The sequence below is a fragment of the Elephas maximus genome, chromosome 3, assembly GCF_024166365.1.
Source record: "Elephas maximus indicus isolate mEleMax1 chromosome 3, mEleMax1 primary haplotype, whole genome shotgun sequence".
In the NCBI taxonomy this organism is placed as follows: domain Eukaryota; kingdom Metazoa; phylum Chordata; class Mammalia; order Proboscidea; family Elephantidae; genus Elephas; species Elephas maximus.
In genome coordinates, this window is record NC_064821.1 from 195,362,562 (window position 1) to 195,377,017 (window position 14,456).

Consider the following 14,456-nt stretch of genomic DNA (forward strand, 5'->3'; position numbering starts at 1 on the left):
GTTAGATGACCTCAACCCCCCCGCCCCTATTTCTTGAGAAGAAGCCCCTTATGTTGTTGCCATCAGACTCACACCCTTCCCTGCCTCAGCTCTTTCCTCCTACTCACTGACCTGTGACTGTGGAACAGCTGCCCCTCCTCCTGCCAGAGGTTAACTTCAGTGGGTATGACTTAGTTCTTATCATCCTGCCTTACCTGATTTGGTCCACTAGTTTTTGCTTAAAACATGCTCTTCCCTTGGTTTCTGTGGTACACACTCTCTGAGTTTCTTGTCTTCTCTCAGTCATGTCTTTCTTGGTGCCCTTCTCCCTCAGCTGGGACTGGGCTTGGGGTTCTATCGGACTAGACTCTCTCTTCCTGGGCTTTTGCCTCTGTTCCTAGCTGTTCTCCAGGCTGGCTCTTCTACAGTTCGTTCTTCACTCTACAGCTCCATTGATCTTCCCCAGCATTAAAACTTTTTCAGGCATCCCAGTTAACTTTTGGAATAAAGCCCAAACCCTGACCAGTGCTTCCAAAGATTGTATAACCTGGCCTTGCCTCCCTCCCCAACCTCATTCTTGCTGTCCCAAACATTTCACTCTATGCTGCAGTCAACTGGAACTGGCTTCCTTCCAGGTCCTGCACATGACCTCTTATCTTCATTTTAAGATTTTAGCGTAAACCTCTCTCTGGACACAGCCTCTTTCTCCCCTCCCACTTGTTGTTAGCTGCCCTGGAGTCACCCTAACTCTCCCCACCCGGATTCACGCTGACCCCACGCACAATGGAGTGAAAAGGGTGGAGGCCCGGAGGAGGCAGACATTTGGCTCAGTGAATGGGGAAGCTGTAAAGGACATTGGGTTGATCCAAGGAAGAAACAGAGGAAACTGGAAGGTGAGCCAACATTTCTGAAGGGGTCGTTGTGAGAGGGATCTGGCCAGAGATGGGTGATGGAAAGAGAAATCCACTGTGTTACTGTGCTGGACCCCCAGGCCATTGTCAGCTGAGCAGTGGTATTTCCCAGAACCTTCTGTGGTCAGAAAGAGTGTGACGGACGCTGTTGCCCTCCAATGGACTTCCATCTTCTTCAGGATGACATCCTTGTGATAAAACTTGTACAGGATTGGGAGAAAGCCTCTAGAGGCTTCACAGTAAAATGTTATCATGCCTTCCACAACAGCCTGGGCCTCAGAAGGCCTGAGGGTGAGGATAGGCTGAGACACAGGAACTGAGAAGAGAATAAAATTGCTTCTGTTTCCTACCGTAGGTTTCAATCAGTGGCCAGTGCCAATTCACAGTCTCTAGTCCTCACTGGACCCTCATGGTGTTCTAGCCACCTCCCAGGCTTTTCTCACCAGCTGTCTCTCCTAGGCTACATGCCGGCCATTTTGTCTTTTCCTTTACCATCAGGTCTCTGGCCCTTTCTCCTCTTCTGTCTCCTTTTTAAGATGACCTCAGCCCCCTGTTTCTCAGAGAAAATGAGACCCCCGGCGCAAATGCCCCTCATCTTGCTGCTACCAGTCCCACATCCTTACCTGCATCAGGTCCTTCCTCCTTACCTCTTATCTGTGACCATGAAAGAACTTTCCCTCCTCTTGCCTAAGTCAGTTTGTATCTTTTTGCCAGTCCTACTTCTCCATTTCCCCCTTTACTGGGGTTGGTCTCAGGGCTCTGCCCTTGACCCTTCTCTCTTTCAGATTCTTCCAGGGCCTTCTCCTCTGCTCCTATACTCTCTCTGCATCCAACCTCTCTAGTTACAATTGAGACAACTGAGTCAAAGCTGGGCTAGGAGACTTGCCTGTTGCTACTCTGTAGGCTCTTTCCAGGGCCAGCCTGTACCTGGGCTTATCTCCTGACTCTTGGTCCAATGCTGAATCATTGTCTCCTTAAAAGTGATCCTGGTATTTTTCTTGAGTGTAGGGGATGGCACTGAGCAGAGATTCAAGACTCCACAGAGCTGTTTACCCTCAACTACCACAACTACAACAGTTTGGGGGCAAGATGGCATTGAATTCTGGTAAAGGAGGCGATATTGTCTCAGTTTCTACCACCCTCACAGTTACATCTTTGGAGTAACTATGATATTGCTACTTGTCTCTGTATCCTACATGGATTTGCACGTTGCTTTTTTTTTTATTGCTAAGAATTAATTGTTAATTGAGACACAGATACCTCTGTATCACTAGGAAAGGTAAATGATTTTGGAAGCTACTGAGAACAGTAGATTGGTTAGGAACTTAAGCATCTGAGAATCTAGGGGGAAAGAGAGGAAAACATTTAATTCTACAGAAGCTGGGAACCAGAACAGAAAGAGAGATGTGAAGAAACATTTACGGGTGTGATGACATCTGGGTTGGTCAAGGAATGAGGTACATAAGGGGCAGATGCTTGTTTGGAGAACTGGGGGGCCTAGAAAGACATTAGGATGGCTTAGAGATGAAGCAGGAAGAGGGTAATTTGTTGGGTGCCAGTGAGAGAAGAGCCATAACCAGGAATAGCTGGACTTCTGTTTATTGACAGGCGAATCAAGAGCTGAGTATTATCTTAGCCAAGTAATGCTGAAATCCGTAATTTTTCTTTGGCCAGAGATTGCTGATCTGCCCTGAATTTGGATCCCTGCCTCCCCCCGCCCCCGCCAATCAAAAAAGTGTGAACACCAGGCTATGAGTTCCCTCCTAATGATCAAGAAGATTTCCTAGGGGGACAGATCATATTTAATCAGAGGAGGCATTCAGGCAATGGTTGGCAGTCACGCTTGAGTATCTACACAGTTTTAGAGACTTAGGCAAAAGCAATAGTGGATACAGCACCATCCCTAGTGACACCAAGCTGTAATCTAGCTTATTCCCAAAGCTTTGTCCTGTGGTTTTCTTGTTTTTAGATGCTCTGCTCCAGGGATCTAGCACTCTAGGACTCTGTCCCTCTGACTGAGCAGTCCACTCAACCCAGTCAGAGGGGCTTGGTTCTTTGCCATAGCCCACAGCTTATGGCTACAGGCCTAGCAGAAAATATATAGTGTCAGGGAAGAGAGCTTTCAGAAGGAAAAGAAAGAGCTGTATCTCATGGCATGGAAAGAAAAAAGTAAATCCTGTCTCTCTTTTCTTGGACTTTCTGGTCACAACCTCTTTTCAGGTGACCAGAAGAGTTGAGATCTCATCTCTAGTAGAGCTCCCATTCTCACAGGCAGGAACCAGTGGCCCACGTTCATGTGCAGCTCTGCCTGCCCTTCCCTGCCCAAGCCCCAGCCCCATCGCAGCCTCAGCAAACCTCAGACACTCACTGCGTACATGTATCTGGACTCCCCGACTCTGTTTCGACACATTGGAAGTCACTGTCTTTGCATTGCACGAGTAAGAGCCTGTTTTCCACACCTCAGAGATCTGGAATTCCGGGGAATGACTCCAGCCTGACCCCAGGACTTGTCCATCTCTGAAGAAGCGGAACTGGAGCTGGGTGTCTGACCTCTGTGGAGGGAGTTGTACCTCACAGGTCAGGGTCACCAGGGTCCCTTCAGTGAGCTGGGAGTATCGGGATGTCAGCACAGGAGGTGGAAACAATTCTAGAGGGAAGGATCACAACAGCCCCCAGAGCAGTAAGACTGGGAACTGCTCTGGAGAAAAACACAATTCATCCTCAACACGAGCAAACAGAATATACAGGAGCAGGCAAACAGAGGGATGACATTACGGCTTAACATCCTTCAGTCCAAAGCCCTGTTGCACTCTCTGTCCCTTGTACGAATGCGCCCTGTGGTTCCATAGTATTCCAGTCTACCATTCTCTTCCTATTCCACTTCTCTAATCCCAGGAACCCTCCTGTGACTAACCCATTTCCCAAACCAATGAAGACTTTACCTTCAACTTGGATTTTCACTGTGTTTGAAGAAACGCGTGTCCCAGATCCCTTAACTCCTTTACAAATATATTCACCATTGTCCTTCAGACTTGCTTGATGAATGTGGAATTTTGTGCTGGTGTTAAGGGCTGTCAGCATTTTTCTATTCTTGTAGATTTTCAGATTACCCAGCACTACATCCACGTTTGTCTGGCATCTCAAAACCACGGAGTCTCCTTGAAACACAGAGACCGGAGCCTGTAGGATTAGTGGTGCTGTAGAAAACACAAGACCAGTTATTTGGCTCATCCTCTTGTTTCTCCCACTTTTTCATTATTATTCCAAGGAGATCCTATAGGAATGGGGACTGGAAAAAAAGGATTCTTAAGGAAATTAGCATTTCTTTTTTTTCTGATTTTAAAATGAGCTCATGTTTCTTAAGAAGATTTGGAAAGCAAAAATGTAAACAAAAATCACCTATCATCTTACCACCCACATTTTGTCATCCAGTTTTCCAGTGTTCTTTTCTATGTGCATGTATTCCAAGTACAAAAGAGTCTGTCTGTACTTTCTTCTTTTTATGGAGTTGGGATAACATTTATATATTTGATAACTTGCTTTTCACTTACTGTGCTATGAACACTTTCCTATGTCATTAACATCATTACTGAACCTGGTTTAACCTGGCTTTCAATAGCTGCTAACTTTCCATTCAACGGAAGGACAGAATTTATTTCATGAGTCTTCTTAACCATTTAGGTTCTCCATTTTTTGATGTGTATCTCTATAACTGGAAACCCTGGTGACGTAGTGGTTAAGTGCTATGGCTGCTAACCAAAGGATCGGCAGTTCGAATCCGCCAGGTGCTCCTTGGAAACTCTATGGGGCAGTTCTACTCTGTCCTATAGGGTCGCTATGAATCGGAGTTGACTCGACGGCACTGGGTCTGGGTTATCTCTATAATTGTTCTAGTAGGTGAAATGTTAAAGGAGAATTATCAGGTCAAAGAGCACGAGCATTAATAAAGTTTATTTTATTTTTTTAAATGTGTTGCCAAGGTATACTCTTGCTAGGCATACTCTTGATTTGGGATTAATCTGTTTTGACTGGAACTTTCATGAGTCCTCTGTGTTATCCTCCAGACCCAGAATTCTGATCTGACCTCTTTTTCTCTCCAGGAATGGAATTCTCTCTGGCTTGCTTCTTTAAATCAATTGCTCACATATCTACTGAAAAATATGAGGACAGGCTGAAAATATGATCCTGAAAGGAGAATATGGTTAAACTTTTATGAACTGATGAAAGATTTGGATGGAATAACATCAGCTAACATGTATTAAGTACTTGACATACGTGGTGGCAATGTACCTTGCATGCATTACTTCATTGAACCAATTCCACACAAAACTCCTATAATGTAGGTTATTATTACCTCGTTTATGTATGGAGAAAATGAATTTCAGAGGACTCAAATAACTTCCCAAGAACATTATTAGCAACTGGTGAGGATGGTATTTTAACCTAGGGAGTATGACTCCAGGGTCCATGCTCTTTGCTACTACACTTCTTTCTTGTTCACCAAATTAAAGAGCATTATAGCTAGGAAGATACTACTTCAAATTCTCAAAATAGGTGGTTTTATGACAAAAAAGGAAATGCTTCTTCCTTTCTCCCTCTCTCTCTCTTCATATATCGATGTATCTTCCTAGTGTGTTTATATATATATATATATATATACACACCCACGCATATCCCTGGGTGGCACAAATGGTTTGTGCTTAACTACTAACCAAAAGTTAGCAATTCAAGCCCAAGTAATGGCACCAGGAAGAAAGGCCTGGAGATTTACTTGCATAAGGATTACAGTTAAGAAAACCCTATGGACCAGTTCTACCCTCCAACACATGTGGTTGCTGTGAATTAGAATCCACTCAAAGGTAAGGGACTTAAAAATATATATATAGAGAGAGATAAATATATATATAATATAAATATGAAAAAACCTCATGCTACTTATCATCCCAAGAAGATTTTATAGGCTTAAAATTATAGAAGATTCAAGAATCGTTTAAATAAATTACCTCTCAAATTTCCTTTTGCCTGAGCAACTTGTAAAAAATATATACAAATTCCTGAGCCTCCCTCCTGCAGATTTCGATTCAGTAAACATAGGGTAGATCCTGGGTACCTGTATGTATACAAGCTGCCCAGGCAATTCCTGACTCAAATCGAAATTTAAGAACATAGGTTTAGAGAGAGTTGTCTGTTCAGTAGAAATGATAGTGTTTGTAGGGTTCACCGATAACCTTTAGCTATTACGTGTGATGAATATGTCCTTCCAGATATGGCTATTTGGTATGACTGCCCATTGGACTGAATGAACTATGAGTGATTCAAATAATTTAGAATTTCTTAATTTTATATTTAAAATTAAGAAGCAAATTACATTCCCTATCTGGTGGTATACAGAGAGCTTTTTGAGTCTCTCCTTGTCTGTCTAACCATGGTGTCGAGCAAAACTATTCCTCACAGGTTGTCCAAATTGAATGGTACCAGTTAGAGAGAAAGATTGAATGAAATGATTTCTGAAGTTTTAGTTTTTTTCACTTATTTCTCACCTTTTGGAAATTCCAAATTCACAGGCTTACTGGTGGCTGAGTTCTGGATCTGGCACTGGTACTCTCCAGGTAAATTAACACTGATGGTGTTTCCCGTGGCTTCATGCTTTCTGTTCTTATAGTACCATGTTATTTTCCCTGGTGTGTTTAAGTCAGATACATTGCAAGTCAGAAGCACTGTTTCTCCTTCGAAGACTGGGCTCCACGGAGGCTGGAGGGAAATCACAGGCCTGGGAAGTGTTGCTGAGGACAAAGAGAGAAGAGTGTGAGGCAGAGGTGCTGCAGTCCCAGCGCTGTGATTCCTCCAGGGTAGCCCAGAGGAGCCTGGTTTGGAGACTCCCTAAGAAGGGCCCTGGGGAGGGTCACTGCTTGTTCAAGGCTGCATGTCAGCCAGCAGCATTCACCTCCCCTGAGGGAGAATGATTGCTCAGGGAGTGGCAATGAACAAAAAGGTCTCAAGACAGCAACACCGGCAGGATCCACTAACTGTCAAATGTGAATGGGGGAAAAATTGTTGGTTAGCCTGTTGTGGAATTGGATCCAAGAGAAAGTCACTCCCACCCTGCTACTTCATCATGCTCAGAAATTCAAAAGACCTATCCAAGGAGTTAATAAAATGACAACTTTGCACTTTTCCTAAAAGGATAAATCCTATTATCGTAAGATTTTGGCACTGAGAGTATCTTGAGAGATTAACTTATCCAACGCTTTTCATACATGGAGGTCTGTTTCACCAAGCTAAAATCCAATAAACCCAGTGCCATCGAGTCAATTCCGACTCATAGTGACCCTATAGGACAGAGTAGAACTGCCCCATAGAGTTTCCAGGGAGCACCTGGCAGATTCGAACTGCCGACCCTTTGGTTAGAAGCCATAGCACTTAACCATTATGCCACCAGGGTTTCCATTCGCCATGCTAGATAAGAGAAACATTCAATATCCATACCCAGTACCCAGTGCTGTGGAGTCGATTTGGACTCATAATAGCACCTAAAATATTCCAGTCTCATCTTCTCCACCCCTTGACTGTCTTCCCACTCAGATGCATATGGTTTCGGACTTCTGGTCTGTGGACTCCGACTGCCTATCTATCTTGTTTAATCAACCTGGCTTTTGCTCCAAGCCATTCCAGGTGTGGCTTTTCTCCCCTCAGCTGCAGCAAAACATCTCTTACTTTCAGCCATTACAGGTAACAACAACCAAAGTAACCACCTAAGAATCAAAAATTTCACTTGCCATGCCTTTGTTCTTTCTCTTACAAAGCCCCACGCTTCCATTGCAACAAATGCCACTTCTGAAGGCCAACTGTAATCGTAGGCTGGCGGCAGCATCTGACTTCCTCTAACTTCAGGAGGGGTGAGAGAATCATTATCAGCACCAGCAGCCCAAGGCTGATTACTCTGAGGCAGAGGTCAGACATGCCTCCATCCTGCAGCCCTTTTACCAATTCTGACACTAACCGTCCTTCCCATGGCACTCTCTACTTCTCTGCTAAAAAAAATAATTTGTTCCAATGGCCACACAGAACTCACAGACAATACTTACAATTATGGGGTTTATCAGGGAAGTTACAGGTTACAATTCAGGCTCAGGAACATTCAGGATACAGTTCTTCAATGAGGACAGCCTCTTCTCAGCTGTGCCAATAGACAGGCTTCTCTCTTGCCCTCAGCCCCTCGCCTGGCCTCTACCCTGCTTGGGCAAGTGTTACAAAGCTCTTAACTCTGCTGATAAGTGCCCAGAGGCAACCCACTCTGCCAGTGAGCCTTGGTCAGAAGGTGCTCAGCTTTAGCTCCGTGGGTCAGCAAACCTAGCTCAACCAAGTACCCAGAGGCACCCTACTCTGCCAGCAAGCCTACTGCCCAAAGGCACTCAGCATTCTGCTCTGGGAGCCAGAAAGCCCACCATGCCATCTGCTGTCAGTCTCCTGCCAGTCTCCTGATTCTGCTGCTTCTGAGGCTCCCATTTCCCTGCCGCTGCTTCTTGCTGTCTCTTACCATCTCCGGTGTTAATAGCTCTCTCTCAGTCTCTTGGTCCTGCTGCCTCTGCTGCCTTTCTGTCTTCCACGTTATAGCTTCTTTCTCTCTTGTTCCATGTCTCGTTTTAAGCCGAGTGGGATGGCAAAACTGACCAATCCCCTCATTAGGGTTTCATATACCTTATTTGCATGGCCCCACCCCCAAAAGAGTGCCATGGGCCGTATTTACATTATTGACAAGCTATTCAATCCCCTGATGGGCCACAAGCTCCTCATTTGCATAGTTTTCACCCAGTCATTTGGTGGGAGTTACAAAGACTATGGCAGAAAGGGCCATATTTAGTAGTTCACTGCACCGCAACCATCAACCTTTCCGCTAGTAGCCAAGCGCTTAGCAACTTGCACCACCCAGGTTTCCTCATCTGTAAACAAGGATAACAGCAATATTCATCCCAGAAGGTTGTAGAGATGATTAAATGAGTTAACAAATATAATGTGCTTAGTCTTTGGCACATAGTAATGCTAGCTAGTATTATTACTCTCAGGAATTTGACAGAAATTTTTCATGTTTGACAATCACTCATCTGCTGGAATGTGCGTGGCATTGGAGATAGGCTATTTAAGCCCTGGCTCTACTGTGAACCATGCAAATCGCTTACCTGTTTGTTTTTTTATCTGTGAAATGAGGCCTTACGCAAGACAATCTCTAAGTGTGTTATAGCTCCAAAATTATTTGATTCTATGAGTTGCTGGACTAGTGAGTAGGGAGAGGCAATTGGCTGGCCTGGAAAATTTTCCTCTGTGCTGCAGTCATGTGATCTCAGAGATGGTCCATTGCATCTACATGCCAGCTAGACGTGGTGCCTGCACAAAGGGTGAAGAATCCTGGAGAAGCACAAATGGCCAGAGCCCAGGGAGGGATCCTTCCGCTCCCCATACATTTCTTGGAGGATTTTACTCCTGACACTGCCGAGGATGCAATATCCCTGCTGGCTCCTCCAGGGTGTGATGACTTGAGAGTGGTGTTCCTGGCTTGTTGACTGGAGAGCATTCTATCCCTAGTCCTGCTTGCTTGCCATGGAGTTGAAGATTTCCTGCCTGGTTAAGTGAGGTCCATTTGCAACAGGGGCAAGTGCAGAGTCTAGCGAAAGCCAAGGGCTGCTTATGCAGCCACCCTGTCATCTATGGAGGGCCAGAGGCTGACGATGAAGCCATACTGATCCTTGGGCAATGCCAACAGACCCTTTCTGGCCTCAGCAAGAAAAGTAGGCAATATTAAGGACCTCTATCTATTAGGGAGACACTCTTAGCCAGAGACACTGAAGAGCAAAAGAAAGGGGAACTCACCAAATCTTCCACTGATGAGAGCTGCAAAAAATAAATACACAAATAAATAAGTGAACAAAATAAAGAGCCAGAAATGAGCACAAAGTAAGGATTTTTGACTTTTCAGTGGCCATGCCTATTTTTTCCATTCATATTATTTCTTTCGTTAAGCCATATTTAAAAATTGAACAGGCATTCATTGAATGCCTAGTATATCCGAGGTATTGTGCTTGGACTTCTAAGATGAACGAAAAATGGAATCTGCTTTAAGAAGTTGCCAGGTGGGGGAAACGTGAAGCAGTGATATAATTATAATACAGGGTGTAAGTGCAACAATAGAAATATGCATGAGGTATTTTGGGGCAGAAGGGCTACCCACCCAGTGTGTGTGTGGTGAAAAGGGTGGGGTGGACCACAGAAGGTACCTGAAGAAGGCCATGCCTGAGAAAGCTGTGAATGGGAAGATAGGAGTCAGCCAGGCAAAGGTTAGTGTTTGTATATGGCAAGAGGTGGTGCAGACCAGACCAGACCAGTTGCTGTCAAGTCAATTATGACTCATAACGACCCCAGGTGTGTAGGATAAATGTGATGCTACAAAAGGGAGAGGTGGGTAAACCCCATCTTTATCATTAGCTGCATGGAAAGAATCAGTGTGAATTCAATTTCCATCTGAAAATGGATCCAGGCTTCACCTTCCCATATCTCCATACCTTGTTGCCAGCCACTTTCATGTCTCTTCCTCTCTGACCCTAACCACCCAGAGTTAGGTCAAACATCATCCCTGGCCACCCAGGGCCAGGTCATCAGGCACCAGCTGTAGGCTCAGGAGTCTGCATAACTCCTTGCGTTTCATACCAGGAGGTCTCTTTCTCTCTCTCTCTCATCCTCTGGGACTAGGTCACAAGCTAGAAGGACTCTATCCTTCTTCCTCGACTGCGGTGCAGTCTTTCTTTGTTACCAAGCTACCCAGAACTAGGCCTTCACAAATCAACTCTGTCCTGCCAGCCCCTGCTGCCTTATTGCCTCCTGTGGATTCATTAATTCTCTCTAACAGCTCACAAAATTCACCAGATTATTCTTGGTGGTGCAGTGGTTAAGTGCTCTACTGCTAATGGACAGGTCAGTTATTCTAACCCACCAGCCACTCTTGGAGAAAGATGTGGCAGTCTGCTTCCATAAAGATTATAGCCCCTTGAAAACTTTATGGGGCTGTTCTATTCATCTTATGGGGTGGCTATGAGTCAGATTCAACTCGACGGCAATGGGTTTTATTACCTATACTTATAGTTACCCGTTTATTATAACCAGAAAGGATGTAAGTGAAGAGACGCATCAGGCAAGGTCTGGGAAAGGTCCTAGCAGCATGAAGCTTCCATTGACCCCAGGGACTTGCTGTACCTTCTTCCAAGCATGGGTGTTCTCACCAGTCTGGGAAGGTCCAAGGACAGCTTCAAGATCCAGAGTCCCTTAGTTGTTGGAACCTCAGTGAATGTGCATGACCAGGGCCTTAATGCATAGCTATGGCCAATCCAATCAATTAATTTGCATGATTGTGTGTATCATGCCCCCCCTTTCCTGAGGCCTCCAGCACTGTCTGGCACTGGTCTCCTGGTTCTGCTGCTGCTGGTTGTCTGTCACTGCCGCTTCTCTGCCACTGAAGGTCCTTGCTGCTGCTGGCCTTCTGTGGCTGCTGCTTCTTTATCCATTCACAGCTTCAAAACCACTTCTACATTTTAGGTATCTGTTAGAGCAGGACCCCTCTCTAGGTACCAAATTCTGTCTTAGTCATCTAGTGCTGCTATAACAGAAATACCACAAGTGGATGGCTTTAACAAAGAGAAGTTTATTCTCTCACAGTCCAGTAGGCTAGAAGTCTGAATTCAGGGCACCGGCTCCAGGGGAAGGCTTTCTCTCTTTGTCGGCTGGGGAGGAAGGTCCTTGTCATCAATCTTCCCTTGCTCTGGGAGCAGCTCAGGGCAGAAACCTCAGGTCCAGAGGATGCACTCTCCTTCCGGCACTGCTTTATTGGTGGTATGAGGTTTCCACTTTCTGTTAGTTTCCCTTCCCTTTTTAACCTCTTGAGAGATAAAAGGCACGGTGCAGGCCACACTCCACGGAAACTTCCTTTACATTGGATCAGGGATGTGACCTGAGTAAGGCTGGTGTTACAATCCCACCCCAACCCTCTTTCATATAAAATTACAATCACAAAATGGAGGACACCCACACACTACTGGGAATCATGGCCTAACCAAGTCAACACATACTTGGGGAGACACAATTCAACCCATGACACCTCTCTAACCTTATCTTTACCTATCCAGCTCCTATTCGCCCTCTATGTTTAACGAAGGCTTTACCAACTACTTGGCACATAGTGTATTATCTTCCTGAACCATCAATTGGTGGTTTCATGAAATAAAAATATAAAATAAAAACCCATTGCCAGTGACTGGATTTTGGCTCACGGTGACCCTGTTTGTTATAGGGTAGAACTGAGTTCCACAGAGTTTTCTTGGCTGTAATCTTTATGGAAGCAGATCACCAGCCTTTTCTTCAGTAGAGTTGCTGGATGGGTTAGAACCGCCAACCTGTCAGTTAGCAGCCGAGCTCAAACCATTTGAGCCACAGATGGCTATTTAACCGGCCTTTTGTTACATAGCTATTTCTTGGACATTGACCTTGCTGAGGTCCTTCTATATTATGACCTTCCTGAGCACAGAAATGCTGCCTCTCACTCTTCCCATCATTCTTAGCACCTAGTACAGGGCAGTGCATAGATAAAATCCATTGCTGTTGAGTCGATTTCAACTTACAGCGACTGTATAGGACAGAATAGAACTGCCCCATAGGGTTTCCAAGGAGAAGCTGGTGGATTCCAATAGCCGACCTTTTTGGTTAGCAGCTGACTGCTTAACCTCTGTGCCACCAGGGCTCCGTGCACAGATAGTACTCAATAAATACTTGTTGAATAAATGAAAGAACATATTTAACTAAAATATTTTAACCTTTGGTAAAAATCAGTTTGTATGTATGAATTGATAGGCACTTATGCACGCTCCCAGGCACAGTTAGGATGTCACATTCCTTGTTTTTCCTTGCCTTCCCCTCCACTGCCATGCTCTTAAGGTGCCAGTCACTACTGTGGCTTGCACTTTTGTGCAGAGGAAGTGGCATGCTTCATGTTAGAAACCTTGCCCTGCCATGCCCAGGACCCGGGTCTGGGCCTCTTGCACAAGGAGTAATTGCTCTCCTTTGCAGAGATGAGTCTTCTCTGTATAACACAAAACAAACAAACATAACACATTTTCTGGACTTCATGAAGTATTTGTTGGGGAAAAAAATGGATGAAAACTTAATCATTGTCATAACTATGGTTTCCTTCTCTGCACAGTTTAAGGCCTTTTTCTCCGGCTCTGACCACATCCTTAAGCCTCAAAAAACGAAGCCCTGGGCTATACAGAGTAACATGAGAATACAGTCTTTCCAAGCAAGAGACAATCTCTGAGCAGCAGCTGAGCCCCAAGAAAGGCTCAGGCTTATGGGCGGGGGGCCACCGTACACATCCCCCGGCCTCCCAGAACCTGTATTGAACCGTCAACTCACCCAGAACCAGCAGTGACGCCCACAGCAGCATGAAGACCTAGGCCAGGATTGAGACCAGAGAGAGGTTTGCTCAGGATAAAAAGTTTGGTTTTGATCACACCAGCCCGAAGGAGCAGCTTCGAGAAACTGTCTTTTGAAAAGAGCAGGATGTATCGCTAAATGAGAAAAAGGGAAGTGGGAGTACCCTTCTTTAACTACGAATCAAATTTTCCTGCCCTATGAGCAAATTGAGAAAATATATGCCAGGGTGTTAAAAAACACATGCCCCGTGTTGCTGCTACTGGGAAATTACCGTAACCAAAGGATGTGAAGGTAGTCATACAAGGGTGTTCACTGAAGCATCATTCATACTTGCCGGAACACTGGAAGCAACACAAAAGAAAGTAGATATGGGACTGTTTAAAAATATTCCAATACATCCATATGACGACACTCAGTACAGCCATTAAGAAGAATGAGGTAAACCTGCACATGAGTTGCCAGCGAGTCAGCTCTGACTCATAGTGACACCATGCATGTCAGAGCAGAACTGTGCTCTGTAAGGTTTTTAATGGCTGTGATTTTTTGGAAAGCAGATTGATAGGCCTTTCTTCTGGGATGTCTCTGGGTGGATTTGAGCCTCTAATCTTTTGGTTAGTAACTGAGAAGTTAACCATTTGTACCACTCAGACCACCTTGATTAATATGAAGAGAAAAAAAGTGGGTTGTAGATTGGTATTTGTAGTGTTATTTTATTGGGGTATATATTGAAGCCCTGGTGGTTCAGGGGTTAAGAACTCGGCTGCAAACCAAAAGCTGGGTAGCTTGAATCCACCAGCTGCTCCTCGGACCCTTTGGGCAGTTCTACTCTGTCCTGTAGGGTCACTTTGAGCTGGAATCCACTCAATGGCAGTGGGTTTCTGGGGTATATATAAAAAATAGAATATACATGTGTATATAAACTGATTTTATATATATATATATATTTTTTTTCCTGGAAACTACACAAGAAATAGTGGTCATATCTGAGGGACTGCAGGTGGAAAGGAGACATTTCTTTCCATTTTATGCCTTTCTACATTGTCTGTTTTTTTTTAAATTACCATGTGCATATATGACTTTGGTAATTTTTTAAAA

The 14,456-nt window shown here is 44.7% G+C and overlaps 1 protein-coding gene across 7 annotated transcripts in view; it reads right to left on the reverse strand.

Moving 5' to 3' along the window:
* The window catches only part of FCRL5 (Fc receptor like 5), a 42,828-nt gene extending 29,293 nt beyond the window's left edge, over positions 1 to 13,535 (reverse strand). For 4 of the 7 annotated variants that reach the window (XM_049880858.1, XM_049880854.1, XM_049880853.1 and 1 more), the window contains exons 1-5: positions 13,341 to 13,534; positions 9,756 to 9,776; positions 6,431 to 6,673; positions 3,833 to 4,087; positions 3,259 to 3,537 (exon numbers count right to left, since the gene is read on the reverse strand). In XM_049880858.1, the coding sequence (XP_049736815.1) occupies positions 3,259 to 3,537; positions 3,833 to 4,087; positions 6,431 to 6,673; positions 9,756 to 9,776; positions 13,341 to 13,371 (829 nt within the window). In that variant the 5' untranslated portion in view covers positions 13,372 to 13,534. Of the gene's footprint in view, positions 1 to 3,258; positions 3,538 to 3,832; positions 4,088 to 6,430; positions 6,674 to 9,755; positions 9,777 to 13,340 lie in introns of all 7 variants that reach the window. The other 3 variants (XM_049880856.1, XM_049880852.1, XM_049880855.1) reach the window with 2 other exon arrangements.
* Between the last annotated feature and the right edge of the window lie 921 nt (positions 13,536 to 14,456).